Genomic DNA, 25235 nt, shown 5'->3' on the forward strand with positions numbered 1-25235 from the left:
TTAATTCTAAGAGAGACAAAACTCAAATAGAATTTGAAAATCCAAGAAAATATTTTAAAGACTTGGTCTTCACTTGTTTAAATAAATTATTTTATTTTTTTTACTTTGCTTCTTATAACTTTCAGAAAGACAATTTTAGAGAAAAAATACAACCTTAAAAATGATTATAGTTTTTTTAAACACATATACCTTTTTACCTTTTAAATTCCTTCCTGACAATTTAAATCAATGTTCAAGTATTTTTTTTTGTAAAAAATAATAAATACATTTTAATTTAATTCTTCATTTCAGCTTCTGTTTTTTCGATGAAGAATATTTGTGAAATATTTCTTCAAACTTATTATGATTAAAATTCAAAAAAATTATTCTGGCAAATCTAGAAAATCTGTAAATCAAATTAAAATCTTATTTCAAAATCTTTTGAATTTCATTCAAAATTTTTGTTCTGGAAAATCCAGAAGAAATAATGATTTGTCTTTGTTAGAAATATAGCTTGGTCCAATTTGTTATATATTCTAACAAAGTGCAGATTGGATTTTAACCTATTTAAAACATGTCATCAAAATTCTAAAATTAATCTTAATCAGGAAAAAATACTAATGATGTTCCATAAATTATGTTTTTAATTTTTTCAAAAAGATTCGAATTAGCTATTTTTTCTCTTCTTTTTTTTCGGTTGAATTTTGAATTTTAAAGAGTGGAAATTGAAGATAAACTATGTTTGAAAATTTAATTTTCATTTTTTTCATGTTTTCGCCTCTTTTAAACCGTTCAATTAAGTGTTTTTTTCATCATTTATTCTCTACAAAAAAACTTCCGTAAAAGGAAAAAAAATGTACGACAGAATGACAGACAGAAATACCCATTTTTTTAATAAATATACGTAGATTTATTTATTGAAGGTAAATTGAGCAATTTGGCTATTTCTGGCAATTTATGTAAGTGTGTATCAAACTGGTAGCCCTTAATCAGTACCCAAGAAGTAGCTCTTGCTTTCAAAAAGGTTGGTGACCCCTGTTCTACAGTCTGTCTTCTTGAGGGACAGTACTACACAAGTGAAACGTGGACACACTTTAGAGTAGTCAGTGTGCAGCTTGTGCAGCTTGTACAGCGTGAGATTGACGAGCCAGTTAAAATGACGAGTATACTCACTTGTGTTGCCAGATATGAGTGTAAAAATATATTAAAGCTGCAAGCAGCGTTGGTCGGGTCCGCCTTTGGCCGCTGCCGCCGCTACTTAAGCCCTGGTCTAAGTCAGACCAACATAGAGGTTTGTATTTCATGTCTCTACGACATTTCTAACAGAAGTTACATGCAGTTTTGTCTGGGTTTTTTCCTAGGGGGCGCTAGAGCGCAATTTTGATTTTTAGGATTTGGTTTTTTATCAGATGGCAATTTTTGCCAGTCCTGGTGTGTGTGTAAAATTTGGTGAGTTTTAAAGGGGGTAAGGGGGTCAAATTACAGATCGGCGTTTCTGGATGTTGTTGATAAATGGCTTTCGCTTTGTATAGTAGAGCTTTAACTTGCACTTTGAAGCATTTTAAAGGGGTCAAATTACAGCTCAAAGAGGCAAAAATGACATTTTTTAGGTAATTTTGCACAGGGGTTCTTTGAAGGCGCGTAAAATCAAAACCGGAGCACTAATCAAAACTCTGTTCTATACTTTTAATCAGAAGGGTTCAATCTCTCTTCTGTGTGAGTTTGAAGCCGAAACGACAAACGAGCTCAGAGGAGATAATGTTTGAAAAAAGGTGACGGGTGTTTGCAAAACTTTTATTTTGAAGGGGTAACTTTGAACTTCCTGTTGATTTTTGCTGAAGGATGTCAATTTTAAAATGTAGGTCTAAGTGAGACCTACATAGAAGTTTTTGTTTCGTGTCTTTCCGGCATTCCTACCGGAAGTTACAAGCAGTTTTGTCTGTGTTTTCTTCCTAGAAGCAGTTTTTTCTGTGTTTTATTCAAAAATTGCGCTGGAGCGCAATTTTGAGTTTTTTTTTTTTTTTTTTTTCATTAGATCGCAATTTCTGCCAGTCCTGATGTGTGTGCCAAGTTTGGTGAGTTTTGAAGCATTTTAAGGGGGTCAAATTTCAGCTCAAAGAGGCAAAAATAGCATTTTTTGCAAAAATTTTGCTATGAACGAGTTTTTGCAAAATTTCTGTTGATTTTTGCTATAGAAGGTTCTAAGTGGAAATGTAGGTCTAAGTCAGACCTACATAGAGGTTTTTGTTTCATGTTTCTACAACATTCCTAATGGAAGTTACAAGCAGTCTGTTTTTGTTTTTTTCCTAGGGGGCGCTAGCGCACAATTTTCATTTTTGGTGTTTGGTTGCTTAATATGTTGGGAAGGTTTGCCATACCGATGTGTGTGTCAAATTTGGTGAAATTCGAAGCATGTTAAGGGGGTCAAATTACAGCGCGTAGGTGCGGAATAAAGAAAGAAAGAAAGAAAGAATAATAAAACGCACCAGATTCAATAGGGTCCTTGTCCCATTGCAAAAGGACTCCTGCGGAGTCCTTTTGCAATGGGCCTGCGGACCCTTACAAGCAGTGTATGTGTGTGTAGGTTCCAATCACGTCTGCTATAGTAGAGTTATTTCACTGGGTGGCAACGTGAGTCTCTTCTCTCGGGCCGACAGCATGTTCTCCATGTGCATGGCAACCGCTCGACACAGCTCCAGACCCTGAAGACACACAACAACATCGGTGAGGACACAAGCTGCAGTTGTAGGTGCTGCTACACACACCTGCTCCAGTTGAAGCTGTGTGACGCGCTGGCTGAGCAGGTCTCCGATGGTGATCTCCACATATGGGTAACTGGAGCCTGAAGTGGGTCTCTGGGTGCGAGTTGACTGGACTTCTTTTAAAGGGAAACGCATCATGGCCTCCTGATCAGAGACAAAAACGATGTGCTTTAAAAACAGACATAATAGTAATAGACTGCCTGAACTAATACTTGTGCTGTCAATACTATGATCCATCCATCCATCTTCCACCGCTTATTCGAGGTCGGGTCGCGGGGGCAGCAGCCTAAGCAGGGAAGCCCAGACTTTCCTCTCCCCAGCCACTTCGTCTAGCTCTTCCCGGGGGATCCCGAGGCGTTCCCAGGCCAGCCAGGAGAGACATAGTCTTCCCAACGTGTCCTGGGTCTTCCCCGTGGCCTCCTACCGGTCGGACGTGCCCTAAACACGTTCGGGTGGCATCCTGACCAGATGCCCGAACCACCTCATCTGGCTCCTCTCCATGTGGAGGAGCAGCGGCTTTTCTTTGAGTTCCTCCCGGATGGCAGAGCTTCTCACCCTATCTCTAAGGGAGAGACCCAAACTCATTTGGGCCGCTTGTACCCGTGATCTTGTCCTTTCCGTCATGACCCAAAGCTCAGGACCACAGGTGAGGATGGGAACGTAGATCGAGCGGTAAATTGTACGTGGGAAACAGGGTGTGTCGCAGACCACCTCCTCTGTTCAGGGATGTTTTTTCAAACTTAAAAAAGATGTCTCCCCTCACTCCTCTTTTGGACCTCTGAGCACAAACCTGCACAAATGTATGGGAGAAGTTTGAAGAGATATGGACAGTTTCTGATGCCACTGATCAGAAAATGCTTAAAGGCGAACTGAAATGAGATGTTCTTATTTAAACGGGGACAGCAGGTCCATTCTATGTGTCATACTTGATCATTTCGTGATATTGCCATATTTTTGCTGAAAGGATTTAGTAGAGAACATCCACGATAATGTTTGCAACTTTTGGTCGCTAATAAAAAAGCCTTGCCTGTACCGGAAGTAGCAGACGATGTGCACGTGATGTCACGGGTTGTGGAGCTCCTCACATCTGAACATTGTTTACAATCATGACCACCAGCAGCGAGAGCGAGTTGGACCGAGAAAGTGACGATTTTCCCATTAGAAAGATTCGTGGATGAGGAAAGTGAGAGTGAAGGACTAGAAAAAAAAAAAGACGAGTACAGTGGGAGCGATTCAGATGTTATTAGACACATTTACTAGGATAATTCTGTAAAATCCCTTATCTGCTTATTGTGTTGCTAGTGTTTTAGTGAGATTATATGGTACCTGAAAGTCGGAGGGGTGTGGCCACGGGTGTGGTGACCGCCAGTGTCTGTGAGGTAAGCCACGTTTCTCGACGAGGCGAAGCGAAGGCAGCCGTTCGGGCCAGTCTGAGCTTTTTCCCCCCCTCCTTCACGGTGGAAGCATCCCACGTTCGGGGGAGGCCGGTCGGAGGAGGCAAGAGAGTCCACAGCTGCCTCTTTGACAGGTGCACGAGGAACGACGCAAGCTATCCGCTGATGTCTACGGTAAGAGCCGACTTATTACAACAATTTTCTCACTGAAACCTGCTGTTTGACATGTGGTAGGGAACCATGTTCGCTTGACCGCTCTGTTCCATAGTAAAACTTCATGGTCATCTTTAGGGAATGTAAACAAAGAAACACCAGCTGTGTTTGTGTTGCTAAAGGCGGCCGCAATACACCGCTTCCCACCTACAGCTTTCTTCTTTGACGTCTCCATTATTCATTGAACAAATTGCAAAAGATTCAGCAACACAGATGTCCAGAATACTTCGTAATTATGTGATTAAAGCGGATGACTTATAGCCGTGATCGATGCGGGGAGAAAATGTCCGCTACAATCCGTGACGTAATGCGCACGCGTCATCATACCGCGTCGTTTTAACAAGATACTTTGCGCGAAATTTAAAATTGTAATTTAGTAAACTAAAAAGGCCGTTTTGGCATGTGTTGCAAAGTTAATATTTCATCATTGATATATAAACTATCAGACTGTGTGGTCGCTAGTAGTGGCTTTCAGTAGGCCTTTAAACGAACAAATATAAGACCTCCTGGAGGAAAGTTCTGTGGTCAGATGAAACAAAAATTAAACTGTTTGGCCACAATACCCTATGCTCTGGGCCTGTTTTGCTTTCAATGGAACTGGTGCTTTACGGAGAATAAATGGGACAATGAAAAGAAAAATTCTACAGGAAAAGCTAAAACGATCAGTCCGGAGGTTGGGTCTTAAGGGCAGTTGGGTGTTCCAATCAATCAATCAATCAATGTTTATTTATATAGCCCTAAATCACAAATGTCTCAAAGGACTGCACAAATCATTACGACAACAACATCCTCGGAAGAACCCACAAAAGGGCAAGGAAAACTCACACCCAGTGGGCAGGGAGAATTCACATCCAGTGGGACGCCAGTGACAATGCTGACTATGAGAAATCTTGGAGAGGACCTCAGATGTGGGCAACCCCCCCCCTCTAGGGGACCGAGAGCAATGGATGTCGAGCGGGTCTAACATGATACTGTGAAAGTTCAATCCATAATGGATCCAACACAGCCGCGAGAGTTCAGTTCAAGCGGATCCAAGACAGCAGCGAGAGTCCCGTCCACAGGAAACCATCTCAAGCGGAGGCGGATCAGCAGCGTAGAGATGTCCCCAACCGATACACAGGCGAGCGGTCCATCCTGGGTCCCGACGAGCGGTCCATCCTGGGTCTCGACTCTGGACAGCCAGTACTTCATCCATGGTCATCGGACCGGACCCCCTCCACAAGGGAGGGGGTGACAGAGGAGAAAAAGAAAAGAAGCGGCAGATCAACTGGTCTAAAAAGGAGGTCTATTTAAAGGCTAGAGTATACAGATGAGTTTTAAGGTGAGACTTAAATGCTTCTACTGAGGTCCAACTGGACAATGACCCCAAACACACGTCAAAAGTGGTAAAGGAATGGCTAAATCAGGCTAGAATGAAGGTTTTAGAATGGCCTTCTCAAAGTCCTGACTTAAATGTGTGGACAATGCTGAAGAAACAAGTCCATGTCAGAAAAAGAACTCATTTAGCTGAACTGCACCAATTCCCTCAAGAAGAGTGGTCAAAAATCCAAGCAAAAGCTTGTGGATGGCTACCAAAAGCGCCTTATTGCAGTCAAACCAAATATTAACATTGCTTTATGTATACTTTTGACCTATAGAAGAGCCTTAATAAATTCATTAAAAAAAAACAAAAAAAACATCATGAATGTTTTTTGTGACCAACAAGTATATTTTCCAATCACTCTATCACAAAAAAATAAGAGTGGAAGAACTGGTTGTAAACTGAAGACAGCCATGACATTATGTCCTTCACAAGTGTATGTAAACTTTTGACCACGACTGTAAGATCACCAAAAGAAACTGCAAAATCCAGCAGCATTTTTTTACACCACTAAAATTAACTGGAAGAATCCTAAAGTCCATCCATCCATCCATCCATTTTCTACCGCTTATTCCCTTTCGGGGTCGCGGGGGGCGCTGGCGCCTATCTCAGCTACAATCGGGCGGAAGGCGGGGTACACCCTGGACAAGTCGCCACCTCATCGCAGGGCCAACACAGATAGACAGACAACATTCACACTCACATTCACACACTAGGGCCAATTTAGTGTTGCCAATCAACCTATCCCCAGGTGCATGTCTTTGGAAGTGGGAGGAAGCCGGAGTACCCGGAGGGAACCCACGCATTCACGGGGAGAACATGCAAACTCCACACAGAAAGATCCCGAGCCTGGATTTGAACCCAGGACAGCAAGACCTTCGTATTGTGAGGCAGACGCACTAACCCCTCTGCCACCGTGAAGCCAATGTCGTCTAATTATAAACAAATGTGCCTTATTGGGGATGAGAAAATCTGGCTATTGGCGTACACGGAATACACCAAGCAGCCACAACACTATGACTATTTGTGAAGTGAAGTGAATTATATTTATATAGCGCTTTTCTCTTGTGACTCAAAGCGCTTTACATAGTGAATCCCAATATCTAAGTTACATTTAAACCAGTGTGGGTGGCACTGGGAGCAGGTGGGTAAAGTGTCTTGCCCAAGGACACAACGGCAGTAACTTGGATGGCACAAGCGGGTATCGAACCTGCAACCCTCAAGTTGCTGGCACGGCCACTCTACCAACCGGGCTACGCCACCCCATTTGTACAATTGAAATATCTCCTAGGATAACAACTCTCAGTTTGTATTGATGTGTCTGAGCTGTGTCTAATATGGCTACATTATCTACGTACCTAAATGAAGTACCGTATTCGAGGAACGAGGGAGGCAGTCGAAATCCAGGGCAACGGAAGGAAACACTGGGTTCACTATATGAGAAGTAAGTTCCCGCGAGGATCCCTTGGTCCAATGATCTTTTAAGCAGCTCGCCCTCATCAATTCCAGGTGTGTAGAAAGGCAATCGTCTGCAGGCTTATAGCTGCATGGGCGTGCTGCTCTCAGCGCGAGCAGGGGCGTGTCCGAGCGTGCTGTCAGCTGAGATAGCGCATGTGGGCGTGGCCCGCGGTGCGCTCGTCATGAGGCACAGATGAGGACGCATTGGCCCTTGCCGTGACAGTTTATTGTTAAAAAAAAAAAAAAAAAAAAAGCAGAAAAAAACCTTTAAAGTTCTGCTTGTTGAAAGTTTACTGTGCAAGGTGACATGTGGGCCAATAGTTGACCATGCTGGCAGCTTACACCTTCATCTCAGGTACAGAAAGGAAGATACACATACACCGTCTTTTTACCATGAATTGATTAACGTAGACCCCGACTCAAACAAGTTAAAACACTTATTCGGGTGTTACCATTTAGTGGTCAATTGTACGGAATATGTACTGTATATGGGGCGGTATAGCTCGGTTGGTAGAGCAGCCGTGCCAGCAACTTGAGGGTTGTAGGTTCGATCCCCGCTTCCGCCATCCTAGTCACTGCCGTCGTGTCCTTGGGCAAGACACTTGACCCACCTGCTCCCAGTGCCACCCACACTAGTTTGAATGTAAAAATTAGATATTGGGTTTCACTATGTAAAGCGCTTTGAGTCACTAGAGAAAAAGCGCTATATAAATATAATTCACTTCACTTCACTTCACTGTACTGTGCAATCTACTAATAAAAGTATCAATCAATCAATCAAAGCCCTCTTTTCAACAGCATATATTATTTCACCTTCTACTACCACTAAGTTTCATTTCACCAAGCGTCGCCAGCTTGTCTTCGGAGCAAGCAGGGGAATTCTTAAGCAAACTGCTGGTCGACAAGGTTGGACCAACGAGCGTGAGGGCAGAAGCGATGGTGTGATGGTGTGATTGGCAGGGCAGCGGCGAACGTGACCTGTCCGAGCCATCAAACGTGGCGCTAGGATCTGGCAAAAGATGTCAGATCGGTTGGTTCTCTGACAAAGCTCCCTGTTGGAGATGTGGTCAAACTACCGAACACCGTTTGTGGTTCTGAGGGTTACAGGACTTACAGCCATGCATGGACCCTGAAGTTGTGGTCTTGCAGAGAGGCCAGGTATCAACACCTTGTGGGACCACTGACAGGACGGCAATATTATCGCGGCGTCTCAGGTGTAAACAAACTGAGAAACAAACTGATCTCAGAGAAGAAGACAGTCTCATGAATTTGTATTGCACCATATGTCCCGGCAAGAAATCTGCGTTCAAAGGACTCCGGCTTATTAGTGATCCCCAAAGCCCAAAAAAAGTCTGCGGGCTGTAGAGCTTTTTCATTTCGGGCTCCAGTACTCTGGAATGCCCTCCCGGTAACAGTTCGAGATGCTACCTCAGTAGAAGCATTTAAGTCTCACCTTAAAACTCATTTGTATACTCTAGCCTTTAAATAGACTCCCTTTTTAGACCAGTTGATCCGCCGTTTCTTTTCTTTTTCTTCTATGTCCCACTCTCCCTTGTGGAGGGGGTCCGGTCCGATCCGGTGGCCATGTACTGCTCGCCTGTGTATCGGCTGGGGACATCTCTGCACTGCTGATCAGCCTCCGCTTGGGATGGTTTCCTGCTGGCTCCGCTGTGAACGGGACTCTCGCTGCTGTGTTGGATCCGCTTTGGACTAGACTCTCGCGACTGTGTTGGATCCATTATGGATTGATCTTTCACAGTATCATGTTCTCATATGTTCTCATAGTCATCAGTATCATCAGTATCACAGTATCACGTTCTCATAGTCATTATTGTCACCGATGTCCCACTGGGTGTGAGTTTTCCTTGCCCGAGGATGTCGTAGTGGTTTGTGCAGCCCTTTGAGACACTAGTGATTTAGGGCTATATAAGTAAACATTGATTGATTGATTGATGGATTTGGGCTTCAGACTAGTTGACATGCAGTCAACACACAAAGGAGCCCCTCCAGTTCACACACGCAGGTTGATGTTGTTGGCGTAGTCCAGGTCGGTTACAGGGTCTCAGCATCTTGTGGGACCACTGACAGGACGGCAATATCGCAGCATCTCAGCTGTAAACAAACTGAACGATCTCAGAGAAGATGACCGTTTCATGAATTTTGTCTTCAGACCAGTTGACATGTAGGGGACACACAAAGGACCCCCAGAACGGGTTGATGTTGTTGGCATAGTGCAGCTCGGTTACAGCAGGTTGTGGTTACCGATCTTGAATCCAGGAAAGCAGGGGCACACTCTGTCATCAGATATTCGACAATACCGTAAACAGGTCTGGCACCCCCATTGTCTAGCCAGCCTGTAGCAGGGAAGTCTCCCTTTGTCACGACCCCCATAAAGACTTTGTAAGCAAAAAATATTGAATATTTACACCTTAATCTTTATGACTGAGGAGATACAAAAGTGCTCTGAAAAGTACAGACCTTTTTAAGACAGTTTGAACCCGCAGCACGATGCTCCTGTGGCCTGCGTATCAATTGTCCGTGGTGTAAGTCTGGTCCTGAGACTGTTGTTTTAGGATTCTGTCCAAAGAAATTATGTTATTGTTGCAAGAAACCATTTTGCCAACGTTTTGGTTTCAAGTTTGGGTCAGTCTTGTTGACTGGATGAATAGTGCCTCTCAACAGGGAAATAAAATCCAGCACCTTCTCCTGTGCTTCCCCTCTGTTGAAGCGGACTCTTTTTGTCCAAGTTCTGAAGTGGGTGCATCTGCGCCACTGCTGCTCTCTTCACTTGATAGGATTTGTTCAGTGATGTCTCCACTTTGTATGATCTGGGAAGCAACAGTCTTCCCATCCATGTTCTGTATGTCCTGCAGCTTGTCGTAGAGACCAATGCATGTTTGTACAGCATGGAGCTTCTCTCCCGTCTCTGGTTCCTCCATGGAAAGAATGCTACAGGCGTGATTTACTAGATGTTCTTTCATTTTATGCATCTTCAAAAAGAGCTTGTTCTTCTGAGCCTGGAGGTCCTGAATGACCCTGTACGCGTTCTCTGCGCTCTCTTTCTCCTTTATTTGACTCTCATGCAGTTGGAGTCTGAGGTCGTTGATTATTTTCCAACTGGCAAGCAGATTACTATCACTGAGTCGCTCCTTCTCTTCAGACGCCTTCAGTTGTTCACGAAGAGGAATAATCTCCGTCCACATCTGAGTCAAGTTTATGTCATGCTTTCTTTTTCCTTGGAGGTATTCTAGGACCGCGACTTGGACGTTGATTTGGTTTTTTAGTCTTTCTCTTTCCTTTGGCTCACACAGCAGGAGACGTGTCTTGTTGCAGTCAAGGTCTTTGGTGATATTGCACAGGAAGCTGTCAATGTAGGTCGACCAATGAGTATCGATGTTACTCATGTTGCTACTTCTCAGGTGGTGTGCGGTGCAAGCCTCAATGCATGTCCGTGACTGGAAAAAGCTGCATTGGTCTGTCACTAAAGCATCACAAAGTCAGTCATGACATCATCAAAGGCGTCAGTTGGTGATGTTATTCAAATTGAAAAGCAGGCAGGGGTGTGGGTGGAGCTCAATATTTGCCCCCTGCCATAGTAATCTGTCATATTTAGTGGTCTGCATGTTGATCAAAAGTTGACAAGTTGTAAAGAACATATTGTCATGGCTGTCTTGTGTTTCCAATCATTTCTACAACTCTTTTATTTTTTTGTAATGGAGTGACCAGTCCGTAAAGCTGCTCAAGTTTGCAGACGACACAACCTTATCGGGCTCATCTTGGAAGGCGACGAGTCCCCCTACAGGAGAGAGGTGGGCCGACTGCCGTCCTGGTGCAGCCTGAACAACCTGGAGCTGAACGCCCAGAAAACAGTGGAGATGATCATGGACTTCAGGGAAGTCACAGCCCCACCATCCCCCCTCACCCTGATTGACTCTCCCACCACCGTTTCCATCGTGGACTCCTTCCGTTTCTTGGGCACCACCATCACCCAGGACCTCAAGTGGGAGCCGACCATCAGCTCCCTCATCAAGAAGGCCCAGCAGAGGATGTACTTCCTGCGGCAGCTGAGGAAACTTAAAGTGCTGACCGAGATGCCGGTGCAGTTCTACTCGGCCATCATGGAGTCCATCCTCACCTCCTCCATCATTGTGTGGTTCCTCGGCGCCACAGTCCGGGACAAGCATCGACTACAGCGCATGGTACGTGCTGCTGAGAAGGTGATTGGCTGCAAGCTCCCATCCCTCCAGGACCTGTTCTCCTCCAGGACCAGGAGGCGTGTGGGTCGGATCACAAATGACTCTTCTCACCCTGGACACAAACTATTCTCCCCTCTCCCCTCAGACAGGAGACTTTGGTCCATCCAGACCCACACCTTCCGCCACCTGATCAGTTTTTTCCCCTCAAACATCAGGCACATGAACAATAACAAGCTCATTTCAATACGGCACCTCAGTGACTATATGGCACGTATTGGCATACTTGCCAACCCTCCCGGATTTTCCGTGAAACACCCGAAATTCAGCGCCTCTCCTGAAAACCTCCCGGGACAAATTTTCTCCCAAAATTCAGGCGGAGCTAGAGGCCACGCCCCCTCCAGCTCCATGCAGACCTGAGTGAGGACAGCCTGTTTTCACATCCACTTTCCCACAATATAAACAGCAGTCACGTTTTCGTCTACCGTGAAGCAGTTCGTCTGCCGTAAACAGCAAAGTTGTGACACTCTTAAACAGGACAATACTGCCATCTACTGTACATGCATATGTGACAATAACATATACGGCTGTTAGAGAACGCAGTGCACAACTGCGCACACAAGGAGAGGAAGCAAAAAACGAAGAATGAGTGTTATGTGTGTGTATATGTGTAAATAAATGAACACTGAAATTCAAGTATTTCTGATATATATATATATATATATATATATATATATATATATATATATATATATATATATATAAAAGAGGGGAGGAGTATATTTACAGCTAGAATTCACCAAGTCAAGTATTTCATATATATATATATATATATATATATATATATATGAAATACTTGACTTGGTGAATTCTAGCTGTAAATATACTCCTCTGGACTTTTTTGGTACTTGGAAAAAAGGTAGGTGGAATGGTCAAAGAATGTGGGGGATTGTGGAAGTTTGAAAAATGGCCAATTTATTTTGAATGGGGAAAATGCAAAAATAAAGAGAAATTATGGGAAATCCGGGATTTTTTTTTTTTAGAATTGTTGAAGTAGAACACACAATTTCTGAACAGGCTGAATATTTTGAAGTTGGAAGGGTTTGAATCAGATGAAAAATGTGGAAATTGTGGAACTTTGAATAATGTACCATTGATTTCAATAGGAATTAAAAAAAAATATATATATATATATATATATATATGAAATACTTGACTTGTTGAATTCTAGCTGTAAATATACTCCTCCCCTCTCAACCACGCCCACAACCACGCCCCCCGCCCCACCCCCCCAACACACACACACTCCCCACCTCCTGAAATCGGAGGTCTCAAGGTTGGCAAGTATGCCTATTGGTGTTTTGTAACGGTCACCCGCTATCTAGTGACGCTCTCATGACCTGTCACATCAGATCGTACCTTGTATTGACTTTTTCCTACGTGTTTTAGTTTAGGTTTAGCGCTCTTTTTTTGGTCGTTCTTCCTGTTTTGTTTGTGTTCCTGCAAGCTGCTTTACTCCCATCCTTAAACATCTCGCAGCTGTTTTCATTTTGTAATCACGGCTATTTAAGTTGAACCTTTGCTGCGAGTCTTTGTCGGGACTTTCTTACGTATGTTGCTACATCATTGGACGCGCCAAGGGTCTCACCCGTGAATTTTGCTGTTTTCCAGCATTCCATTTTGTTTATACCCTGATCAGTTTAGTTACGTTTTGCATAGCCTTCCTTTGTTTATTTGAGCAATGAAATACCTTTTTACCTGCACGTTGTCTCTTTGGCTTTCTGCACGCTGAATTATGAACGTCACAGGCGCATTTTAAACAACATAGCGGCTGTATCCGTCACATGTTTGTTAGAAGTGAAACAGAATCACTTCTTGTGCTTCATAGAGCAGCGACGCTTTAGTATTGTTTGGCCCATCACTACTTAACACAATAATATAACTGTTAACATCTAAAATCACATATTTAAATATCACTTATCAGACTGTACAACTTCTCTCTGGGAGGAAGGGGGGTTAGTAGGATGACAGGGGATGCAAAATAAATGATTATTATTTATTTATGCCATTATTTACTTTTTAAATTCGATCTCAATTCTGTATCTCAATTTTTGAGGTAGGTAGGTAGGTTCGTTTGTTCGTTCGTTCGTTCTATCTTTCTATCTATCTATTTATCTATAGGATTTCTGACTAATATTTTCCATAAGAATCCAATGACCAGGCAAGAAAATAGCTGCACTCTTTTCAGTGGATTCTTCACACTGGCTGGACTTTTTGCTTGCTTTTGTGTAACTGTGTGTTTGTGTAATTGTGGCGTACGTGAGTGTCTTTGTTGAGAAAGTGGAGTCCGTTAAGATTCACCGCCAGGATGCACGGGGCCTTGATGGAGGCTGAGCTGGAGCTCTGGATGTAGAAGAAGGAGGATCCAAACATGGGAAAAGCACTGACCAGACCTTGGAGAAACATAGATAATGGATCACTACACAGATTGAAGCTCCATGTGACAAATCAATATTAAGACAGCAGGTCTTACCGAGGAACTGTGCTCGAGACTGGTGTGGGTTAAGCGGCTGCACCTGTTGCATGTGTTGAGTTGCCATATTGAGCCACTGCTGAGGATTCTGTTTGCTGTAAAACTGTGGAGGGACACACTCCTGCAACTCACGTCTAAACACACACAGACACACACACACACACACACACACACACACACACACACACACACACACACACACACACACACACACACACACACACACACACATACACACATACACACACAAGCTATATTATAGAAGCAGCCCCACTCATTGGTTGCAACATACAAGAGCCAGGACAAGGACATTGTCACATTTATGTTTTGTTGTCATTGTGTGAATGCTCCAAAGTATTCATTCACACATATGCTTTTCTACACCAAAATTAATTAATTTATTCTTCTTTTTATTAGTATTATTCTTTTTCTCCAGATTTTGGCGTGCTCTACCTTCCACATTTTTCACCAGCTTCAAACCATTCCAACTTCAAACCTTTCAATCTATTCAGGAATCGTGGGCTTTCCCTTGACAAATTCCAAAAATTCCCAAATTCCCCATAATTCCAGTTTTTCTGGGCCATTTTTCCCATTCAAATTGAATTGGCTTGTTTTCAAACTTTGACCATTTCCACATTTTTCAACCTATTCAAACCATTCCACCTTCAACCTATTCCACCACTCTGGAAATTAAAACTTCCCTTTTTCCAAGTTAAAAAAAAATTCCAGGATTTTCCAGAATTTCTTGTTTTCCAAAGCCCTATTTCCACCCTTTTATTAGAGACTACTCCTTCCACATTTTTAAACGCATTTCAACAGTTCCATCGTCAAAACATTCCTCATAATCAGCAAAAATAAAGTTGTATTTGAACTGGAAAAATTTCCGCTTTTACCGAAATTCCAGGAATTTCGTAATACTATTTCTCAATACAACATGTTACTATTTCAACATTTCTCGACCGATTTGTAAAAATTTCAACACCAACCATTTCAACTTATTCTGACTATTCAAGTTTTTTACCATTTTCAAGAAAATTCCCTCTTTTCCATTAATTTTTTTTAAATTGCTATAGAAATCAATGGGACATTCTTCAAAGTTCCACAATTTCCAAATTGTTCATCTGATTTAAGCCCTTCCAACTTCAAAATATTCAGCCTGTTCAGGAATCGCCGGCTTTCCCTTGACAAATTCCAAAAATTCCCCAGAATTCCAGCTTTCCCGGGACATTTTTCCCAATAAAATTGAATTGGCCATTTTTCAAACTTCCACCATTCCCACATTTTTCAACCTATTCAAACCATTCCACCTTCAACACATTCCACCACTCTGGAAATTCAAACTTCCCTTTTTTGTAAGTTCCAAAAAATTCCACGATTTTCCAGACTATCTTGTTTTCCAAAGCCCTATTTCCACCCTTTTTCTGGCGACTACTCCTTACACCTTTTTCAACGCATTTCAACCATTCCATCGTCAAAACATTCATCTTAATCAGGACAAAAAACTAAGTTGTTTTGTTAAGTGGAAAAATTCCCGGTTTTACCGAAATTCCAGGAATTTCATAATACCATTTCTCAATTCAACATGTTACTACTGCAACATTTCTCAACCGATTTGAAAAATTTCTACACCAACCATTTCAACTCATTCTGATCATTCAAGTTTTTAACCATTTTCAATAAAATTTCCACTTTCCCATTTTTTTTTAATTCCCATTGAAATCAAATGGTACATTCCTCAAAGTTCCGCAATTTCCGCATTTTTCATCTGATTCAAACCCTTCCAACTTCAAAATATTCAGCCTGCTCAGAAATTGTGTGTTCTACTTCAACAATTCTAAAAAAAAAAAAAATCCCGGATTTCCCATAGTTCCTTTTTATTTTAGCATTTTCCCCATTCAAAATAAATTGGCCATTTTTCAAACTTCCACAATCTCCACATTCTTTGACCCATTCAAACCATTCCACTTTCAACACAATGCACCATTCTGGAAATTCAAACTACCTTTTTTCCAAGTTCCAAAAAATTCCAGATTTTCCAGAAATTCCCTTATACCATTTACTCCTCAACATTTCTTGACCGATTAAAGCAATTCTAACACCGACCAATTCAGCTCATTCAGGACATTCATGCTCCTAGTCCATCCATCCATCCATCTTCTTCCGCTTATCCGAGGTCGGGTCGCGGGGGCAGCAGCCTAAGCAGGGAAGCCCAGACTTCCCTCTCCCCAGCCACTTCGTCTAGCTCTTCCCGGGGGATCCCGAGGCGTTCCCAGGCCAGCCGGGAGACATAGTCTTCCCAACGTGTCCTGGGTCTTCCCCGTGGCCTCCTACCGGTTGGACGTGCCCTAAACACCTCCCTAGGGAGGCGTACGGGTGGCATCCTGACCAGATGCCCGAACCACCTCATCTGGCTCCTCTCCATGTGGAGGAGCAGCGGCTTTACTTTGAGTTCCTCCCGGATGGCAGAGCTTCTCACCCTATCTCTAAGGGAGAGACCCGCCACCCAGTGGAGGAAATTCATTTTGGCGGCTTGTACCCGTGATCTTATCCTTTCGGTCATGACCCAAAGCTCATGACCAAAGGTGAGGATGGGAACGTAGATCGACCGGTAAATTGAGAGCTTTGCCTTCCGGCTCAGCTCCTTAAATCCTGATTTTCCCAAAATTCCCCGAATTCCAGGTAGTTCCCAATTAAATGAATGGGACATTTTTCCAAGTTTCACAATTCCCACATTTTCCAACCTATTCAAACCATTCCAACATTAACACATTCCACCCCTCTTTGGACATTCCAACTACACTTTCCAAAGTTCCAAACCAAATTCCGATTTTCCTGGAATTTCAAACCATTCCAACATTCAAACTATTCTTACATGCATACTACAACCCCCGTTACCATATTAGTTGGGAAATTGTGTTAAATGTAAATGGAATACAATGATTTGCAAATCATTTTCAACCCATATTCAGTTGAATATGCTACAAAGACAACATATTTAATGTTAAAACTGATACAAAAAAATAAAAAATTCATTAACTTTTTAATTTGATGCCAGCAACAAGTGACAAAGAAGTTGGGAAAGGTGGCAATAAATACTGATAAAGTTGAAGAATGCTCATCAAACACTTATTTGGAACATCCCACAGGTGTGCAGGCTAATTGGGAACAGGTGGGTGCCATGATTGGGTATTAAAGCAACTTCCATGAAATGCTAAGTAATTCACAAACAAGGATGGGGTGAGGGTCACCAATTTGAAAGCAAATTGTCGAACAGTTTTAGAACAACATTTCTCAACAAGCTATTGCAAGGAATTTAGGGATTTTACCATCTACGGTCCGTAAAATCATCAAAAGGTTCAGAGAATCTGGAGAAATCACTGCACGTAAGCGATGATATTAGACTTTTGATCCCTCAGGCGGTACTGCACCAAAAACCAACATCAGTGTGTATGTAAAGGATATCACCACATGTGCTTAAGAACACTTCATAAAACCACTGTCAGTAACTACAGTTGGTCGCTACATCGGTAAGTGCAAGTTAAAACTCTACTATGCAAAGCCAAACCCATTTATCAACAATATCCTGAAATGCCGCCGGCTTGGCTGGGCCCGAGCTCACCTAAGATGGACTGAGGGAAAGTGGAAAGGTGTTCAGTGGTCTGACGAGTCCACATTTTACATTATATTTGGAAACAGAGGACGTGGTGTCCTCCAGAACAAAGAGGAAAATAACCATTCGGATTGTTATAGGTGCAAAGTTAAAAAGCCAGCATGTGTGATGGTATGAGGGTGCATTAGTGCCCAAGGCATGGGTAACTTACACATCTGTGAAGGCACCATTAATGCTGAAAGGTCCATACAGGTTTTGGAGCAACATATGTTGTCATCCAGGCAACGTTATCAAGGACGCCCCTGCTTATTTCAGCAAGACAAATGTTACAACAGCGTGGCTTCGTAAAAAAAGAGTGCGGGTACTTTCCTGGCCCGCCTGCCGTCCAGACCTGTCTCCCATCGAAAATGTGCGGCGCATTATGAAGCATAAAATACGACAGCGGAAACCCCGGCCTGTTGAACGACTGAAGTTTTACATAAAACAAGAATGGGAAAGAATTCCACTTTCAAAGCTTCAACAATTAGTTTCCTCAGTTCCCAAACGTTTATTGAGTGTTGTTAAAAGAAAAGGTGATGTAACACAGTGGTGAACATGCCCTTTCCCAACTACTTTGGCAAGTGTTGCAGCCATGAAATTCTAAGTTAATTATTATTTACAAAAAAAATAAAGTTTATGAGTTTGAACATCAAATATGTTGTCTTTGTAGTGCATTGAACTGAATATGGGTTGAAAAGGATTAGCAAATCATTGTATTCTGTTTATATTTACATCTAACACAATTTTGCAACTCATATGGAAACGGGGTTTGTACATTCTGTCAGCATTTAACTTCAACTTCAGCATTGGAGCATTCACACGCAATTCCTTCAGGAATTGTCTCTTTTGGTTATATTGTATTTGTTCTACACACAGTAGCTCTTATATCAGCCTTGTTGTTGTCCTGCCAAACAAGGTGTGTATAAGATGTTGCTACTGAGCACAACATGCATTGTCGAGTGTCTGCATGTATTTACGTGGTGGGCAGATAGGTGGTGTCTTTGGCACGGTGCTGTAGGGCAGCCAGTCTGGCAATCTGCTGCAGATGTTGTCCACTGGCCTTTGCCTGAGGAACCACACTCAGCAAGGCCTTCAGGTAATCTGGCAACACCTGACACATATGAACACTAGAATTTATCACCTGCTGTGGGAGCAGAACAAATCTATATATTGAGTTATAGCCTGCAAATTGATGCCTCACCTGAACCAAAAATGTACAGTTTATTTACCTATATTCCTGCAAATTGTCTTGTAATCAGACAATATTTTCGGTATATTTAGATGGAATCTTTACCTGACATGTTTCGACTGCCATCTGCAGTCTTCTTCAGAACGGTCACCTGACCACTGTGACGTGTGGCCTATCAGCTATTCTTATAGGCGTGGCCATCCAGGCAGTGTCAAGTCTACCTGGTTGGCTTCCCGCCACCCCTCCGTTTGATGGTTAATAGAGGAGGTAGTCCCAGGTATTCCAGGGCATGAATGCTCCTTCATCCCGATTGATGGTTTCCTTGGGCCGCTTCCTTAGTTCGATCGCCTCCTTAATTCATCGTTTGAATTTTTTTACTTTCTCTGCCGATGATTTTGCCGTTGTCCCGGTCCATGATGTGGTATATTATTTTGCAATGATCTGATATGGCTGATTTGAAGATTTCCTGTTCGGATTTTTGTTTTAGGCTTCTTGTAAACCTTCCAGTTGTCTCTTTTTCGCATTCTTCCTGATGTTCCTTCTTCCTTGTGTTGAATGTCCTCCCTGTTTCTTTCATGTATGATTTCTTTGCGTGATTTACACATTTCTTGTCTTCTTCTATTTTGTCTTTTGGATGTAGAAGTAACTGTCTTGTTTTTGTGTGAGGTTTAACTGTGCTGTTTATTTTGTGTTTTTTCCTGACCCGCTGTATTGGTTCAGTTGCTCTCCTGATGTACGGTAAGATTATGACCTCTTTGTTCTTTATTTCAGGTTTTTCTTCGAGTTTCTTCTTTGTTCTGTTTTCCTTATGTTTTACCTATTGTTCCCCCTTTTTTTGATTAAAAAAAAATGTTTTACTTGTTTTTTCCGGCCGTCTACCTGGTTGGCCACGCCTATAAGAACATCTGACAGGCGACACGTCACAGTGGTCAGGTGACCCTTCTGAAGAAGACTGCAGATGACAGTCAAAACCTGTCAGGTAAAGATTCCATCTAAATATACCGAAAATATTGTCTGATTACCGTATTTTTCGGACTATAAGTCGCAGTTTTTTTCATAGTTTGGCCAGGGCTGCGACTTACACTCAGGAGCGACTTATGTGTGAAATTATTAACACAATACCGAAAAATATCAAATAATATTATTTAGCTCATTCACGTAAGAGACTAGACGTATAAGATTTCATCTAATTTATCGATTAGGAGTGACAGATTGTTTGGTAAACGTATAGCATGTTCTATATGTTATAGTTATTTGAATGACTCTTACCAAAATACTGTATGTTACGTTAACATACCAATTATTATCCGATGCCCGGACCATTCCATATTCTTGTTTAGTTCCATTTTGTATCACACTCTGTTGTTTTTACATCCTTAGTTCCTGTTTGTTCTGTCACCATGGTAGCTTATTAGTTTCACCTGCCCCTTGCTTTCTACACACACCTGTTTCTCTTGATTACTGCCGTGTTTAAGCCTGCCTCTTTTGTTCTTTCTTTCTCGGATCCTAATTTGCTTTCACGCAACAAGTGACGACTGCTGTTCTATGTTTATACTCGCTAGCTTTGGCGCTTTTTACGCCTTGTTTTTCTCTAGCTCTCATGCTAGGTGTTTTTGTTTTGCCTTTTGTGCCAAGTGTAAGTGTTTTTGTTTGTTTCCCTAGCTCCCATGCTAGCGCTTTAGGTTTGCCTTTTCTTAGCCTGTTTTTAGTTAAATACATTTTTATTTCTTACCGTACGCTGTGTTCTTGCCTGACGGAAGAACTAAACCGGCATCACTATGCCCAGCAAACGTTACACACCTTCTCAGTTGGTTATTTATGCGTCATATAACGTACACTTATTCAGCCTGTTGTTCAGTATTCTTTATTTATTTTCAATTGCCTTTCAAATGTCTATTCTCTGTGTTGGATTTTATCAAATAAATGTCCCCAAAAAATGCAACTTATACTCCAGTACGACTTATATATGTTTTGTTCCTTCATTATTATGCATTTTCGGCAGGTGCAACTTATACTCCGGAGCGACTTATACTCCGAAAAATACGGTACAAGAAAATTTGAAAGAGTATATGAATAAGAAGACATAATTAACCTTTTTGAGCAGTATATTTACCTGGTTGTAATGCATGGTAACATAGAGTTCATTATCCAGTTTCAAAGCCAAACTCCATATGACTCTTCTGAACCAAAGACTGTAGTTGGCATCCACTGGTTCTGCTTCCGTAGTAACATCCAGAATGTACTCTCTCTTGTTTAGGGGACGAACATTCCGACCTAAAAAAAACCCACACAGTTTAGCATTTAAAGAACAAACGATGTGCTGCACTGAATGTCTTCTACTGCAATGGTCCCCAACCTTTTTTGCACCATGCACCGGTTTAATGTTGGCATTATTTTCAGGAACTTGCTTTCCACTTGTGCCAGATAAATACAGCAAAATGAAGTGCATGAAAAATACAACTAACTATAATGCTGAATTAGTGTTTCTTTGCACTGAGATGCAGTTGGAAATCAGCCTTTGGCTATACAGTCTGTCACGTTTATATTTGATATGTTCATAAATGTGCATTGTATCATGTCACAAAGTTATAACAAATGCTGAATTCCTAGGAGGAATTTTATAAGAAACGGCAACTTCCTATGAAGAGTTTTATTGCGCATCTATAAACAAGCTCATTAGTGTGTCTAGTGCACAGGTGTCAAACTCAAGGCCCGCGGACCAAATCTGGCCCTCCATGTCATTTTATATGGCCCACCAAAGCCTGAAAATAATGTCTCAACAAAATACCTTATATTTTCTTTCTTTATTTTCTTATTTTCTTACTAAAAGAATTACGTTTTTTTTTCTACTTTGACAGGGGAAAAAATTGTGTCCAATATTGCAAAAAAATACTATATTATTTGACTTTGTTGGTCAAAATCCAAATAATTACTTAAATATCTGCTTAACTTATGGTTTTGAAGAACATTATAAATCCAATTGTCCACTATAAAAATGACTGTAAAATTTAGAGTTTTTTTACAGCATATTACTGTAAGTTTGAAAAAAAAAAACAAAAAAAACGACCAATGTTTGATTTTTTACAGTAAAATTCTGTCGACTGAGCGGTCAGTTTTTTTTTTTTAAATCCACGGTTAATGATTTCATGGTTGCACATTTTATTATTGTAAACAACTGGCAGCTGAGTTGCCAAAATAAAATTAAACATAGCTACTGTATTCCTAGTAATATGTTGTAAAAATAATAATAATTTAAAAAAACACCATTTATATTTTCCTGTATAAGTCCGGCAACTTTTTTTCTGTAAAAACAGTGGTAACATCTGCAGATTTTTTTTTTACTCTTTATGTAAGAAATAAAAAAAATATATATTTATTTCATAGGCAAATTCATTACTTATTTACTGTTACAAGCGGTGTTCTAGTTAAGTCAAATCAAATCTATTTTATTTATATAGCACATTTACAACAACTTTTAAATTGAACCAAAGTGCTTTACAGGTTAAAAAAAAGCATAGAGCAACAGTAACAGAAAACAAAAAAAGAACATAAACAATGAATGAGCTGAACAAAATAGTGCAAAAAGAAATGGGCTCGAATAAAAAGTAAAACATTTGCTAAATGAAAATCATAGTAATAAAAAGTGCGACAAATAGAAAAAATAGAACTAGAGCAAAGGGGTGGGGGGGTAGGACTAGAAATGGTGGCCTAGTGGGCAGACTCAGCTCAGGTCAAATGCCAGCAAGGAGAGGTAGGTCTTATGAAGGGTTTTGAAAACCCCCAGGCTCTGGGCTGACCTAATGTGGAGCGGAAGGCTGTTCAGAGCTTTGGGGCGGCAACGGAAAAGGCTCTGTCCCCTCTGGTCTTTGGCCTGGATCTAGGGACCGCCAACAGCAGTTGGTCAGCTGACTTTAGGGCTCTAGACGAGGTATGGTGATACAGAAGCTCGGTCAAGTATTGTGGGGCCAGACCATTTAAGGATTTAAAAAGCAATTTAAAATGGTCATGCCTATGTGATCATGTTTTGTTTTAGTCATGTTCTGTTTGTTTTTTGGCCACTCAGTTCCTGTTTTTGCACTTCCTGGTTTGTTTTGTCATCATGACTACCCATTAGAGTTCACCTGTCCTCATGTCTCACACCTGTTTTCACTAATCACCACAGTATTATTTAAGCCTGTCTGTTTCTGTTGTTCATTCTGGCAATATCAGCCTCCATCACCTGCTACGCACCTTGTAATTCATGCCAATGATCCATGTCCCGTTCTCGTTCCGTTCCAAGTAAGTTTTCTCGTTATTTATGCCACAGTGCAAGTTTTTGTTTTATGTTCATAGTTTTGCCTTAGTGCAAGTTTTGTTTTCACAGCCAAGTTTTTGTGCCGCCATTGTGCGCGCTTTTTGTTTGCCTTTTTTTGTGCAGTTACAGTGTTAAAATAAAAGATGTGTTTACCTTCATGCCATCTACGGAAAAAGTTCACTTGCATCTCGGGAAGACAACCACCTCATAGTCCAAGTACTGACAAAAATCAATGCGGTAACGGACGGAGCCAGTGGAGTGAGGCCAGGACTGGGGTGATGTGCTCGCGTTTTTTTGGTGCTGGTGAGGAGACAGGCAGCCGCGTTTTGCACAAGCTGCAAACGGCGGAGTGATGCCTGATCAATGCCAGCATACAGTGAATTGTTGTAGTCTAGCCGGTGCGTGATGAAGGCGTGGGTAACAGTCTCCAGGTCGCTCTGGGAGAGATAGGCCTTGGTCTTTGCTAGATGACAGCCATGACTGCGGTGTGGCCCTCAATGAAAACAAGTTTGACACCCCTGGTCTAGTGGGACAGTTAAGTGCGAGAAAATGCAGTCCTTTATTAATTATTTCATGTTTTTCTGCGGCCCGGTAGCAAATGCGTCACGGACCGGTGGTTGGGGACCACTGTTCTACTTGACCTGGCCCCTGTGCCATGGAACATAACTTAAAGTCCTACTGAAAGCCACTACTAACAACCACGCAGTCTGATACTTTATATATCAATGATGAAATATTAACATTGCAACACATGCCAATACGGCCGCTTTAGTTTACTAAATTGCAATTTTAAATTTCGCGCCAAAATATCCTGCTGAAACGTCTCGGTATGATGATGTGTACGCGTGATGTCACGCATTGTAGAGGACATTTTGTTCCAGCACCGTTCCCAGCTATAAGTTGTCTGTTTTCATCGCATTATTCCACAGTATTATGGACACCTGTGTTGCTGAATCTTTTGCAATTTGTTCAATGAAAAATGGAGACATCAAAGAAGAAAGCTGTAGGTGGGAAGCGGTGTATTGCGGTCGCCTTTAGCAACACAAACACAGCCGGTGTTTCATTGTTTACATTCCCGAAAGATGACAGTCAAGCTTTACTATGGAACAGAGATGTCAAGCGAACACACAAAGTACAGTGTATTATGCAGCGATCATTTCGAAAGATCGTGTTTCGAAGAGGGTTCCTTGCAAAGGGCAGAGATGGGCATCGCCACCACCCGTCGACTGGTGCTGAAGAAAGGTGCGGGGCCGACCTTCAGGTTGTACAGGTACGACCATATAATCTCACTAAAACACTAGTAACACAATAAGCAGATAAGGGATTTTCCAGAATTATCCTAGTAAATGCGTCTGATAACATCTGAATCGCTCCCACTGCCCTCTAGTCTTTTTTTTCTAGTCCTTCATTCTCACTTTCCTCATCCACGAATCTTTCATCCTCGCTCAAATTAATGGGGAAATCGTCGCTTTCTCGGTCCGAATCGCTCTCGCTGCTGGTGGCCATGATTGTAAACAATGTTCAGATGTGAGGAGCTCCACAACCCGTGACGTCATGCACACATCGTCTGCTACTTCCGGTACAGGCAAGGCTTTTTTATTAGCGACCAAAAGTTGCAAACTTTATCGTGGATGTTCTCTACTAAATCCTTTCGGCAAAAATATGGCAATATCGCGAAATGATGAAGTATGACACATAGAATGGACCTGCTATCCCCGTTTGAATAAGAACATCTCATTTCAGTCTACCAACCGGCATAGCTCGGTTGGTAGAGTGGCCGTGCCAGCAACTTGAGGGTTGCAGGTTCGATTCCCGCTTGTGCCATCCTAGTTACTGTCGTTGTGTCTTTGGGCAAGACACTATACCCACCTGCTCCCAGTGCCACCCACACTGGTTTAAATGTAACTTAGATATTGGGTGTCATTATGTAAAGCACTTTGAGTCACTTGAGAAAAGCGCTATATAAATATAATTCACTTCACTTCACCTCAGTAGGCTTTTAAGAGTAAAACCTGATTACCTTTGTGTGTGACCAAAAATATGGCATATTCATCCAAGGCTTCCACTCTGTGTAGGTCCATTTCATAGCAGAGCTCCTCAATAGCATCCAAAGCGACCTAAAGTGCAGAAATAAATATGGTCTGCATGGATGTTTTCATCCATGTGGACCTAAAACTGTCCAAGACGGTTCATTTGCATTTCATTTTCTGA

At 41.9% G+C, this 25235-nt stretch overlaps 1 protein-coding gene across 1 annotated transcript in view; it reads right to left on the bottom strand.

Moving 5' to 3' along the window:
* Positions 1-1981: 1981 nt before the first annotated feature.
* myo15aa (myosin XVAa) overlaps positions 1982-25235 on the bottom strand; it is a 103769-nt gene continuing 80515 nt past the window's right edge. Inside the window, exons 58-64 of the mRNA XM_061905204.1 lie at positions 25045-25141; positions 20844-21004; positions 18519-18652; positions 13893-14026; positions 13679-13812; positions 2745-2885; positions 1982-2681 (exon numbers count right to left, since the gene is read on the bottom strand). Of these exons, the coding sequence (XP_061761188.1) occupies positions 2580-2681; positions 2745-2885; positions 13679-13812; positions 13893-14026; positions 18519-18652; positions 20844-21004; positions 25045-25141 (903 nt within the window). The 3' untranslated portion in view covers positions 1982-2579. The remainder of the gene's footprint in view (positions 2682-2744; positions 2886-13678; positions 13813-13892; positions 14027-18518; positions 18653-20843; positions 21005-25044; positions 25142-25235) is intronic.

The sequence above is a fragment of the Nerophis ophidion genome, linkage group LG07 (genome assembly GCF_033978795.1).
Source record: "Nerophis ophidion isolate RoL-2023_Sa linkage group LG07, RoL_Noph_v1.0, whole genome shotgun sequence".
NCBI lineage: Eukaryota > Metazoa > Chordata > Actinopteri > Syngnathiformes > Syngnathidae > Nerophis > Nerophis ophidion.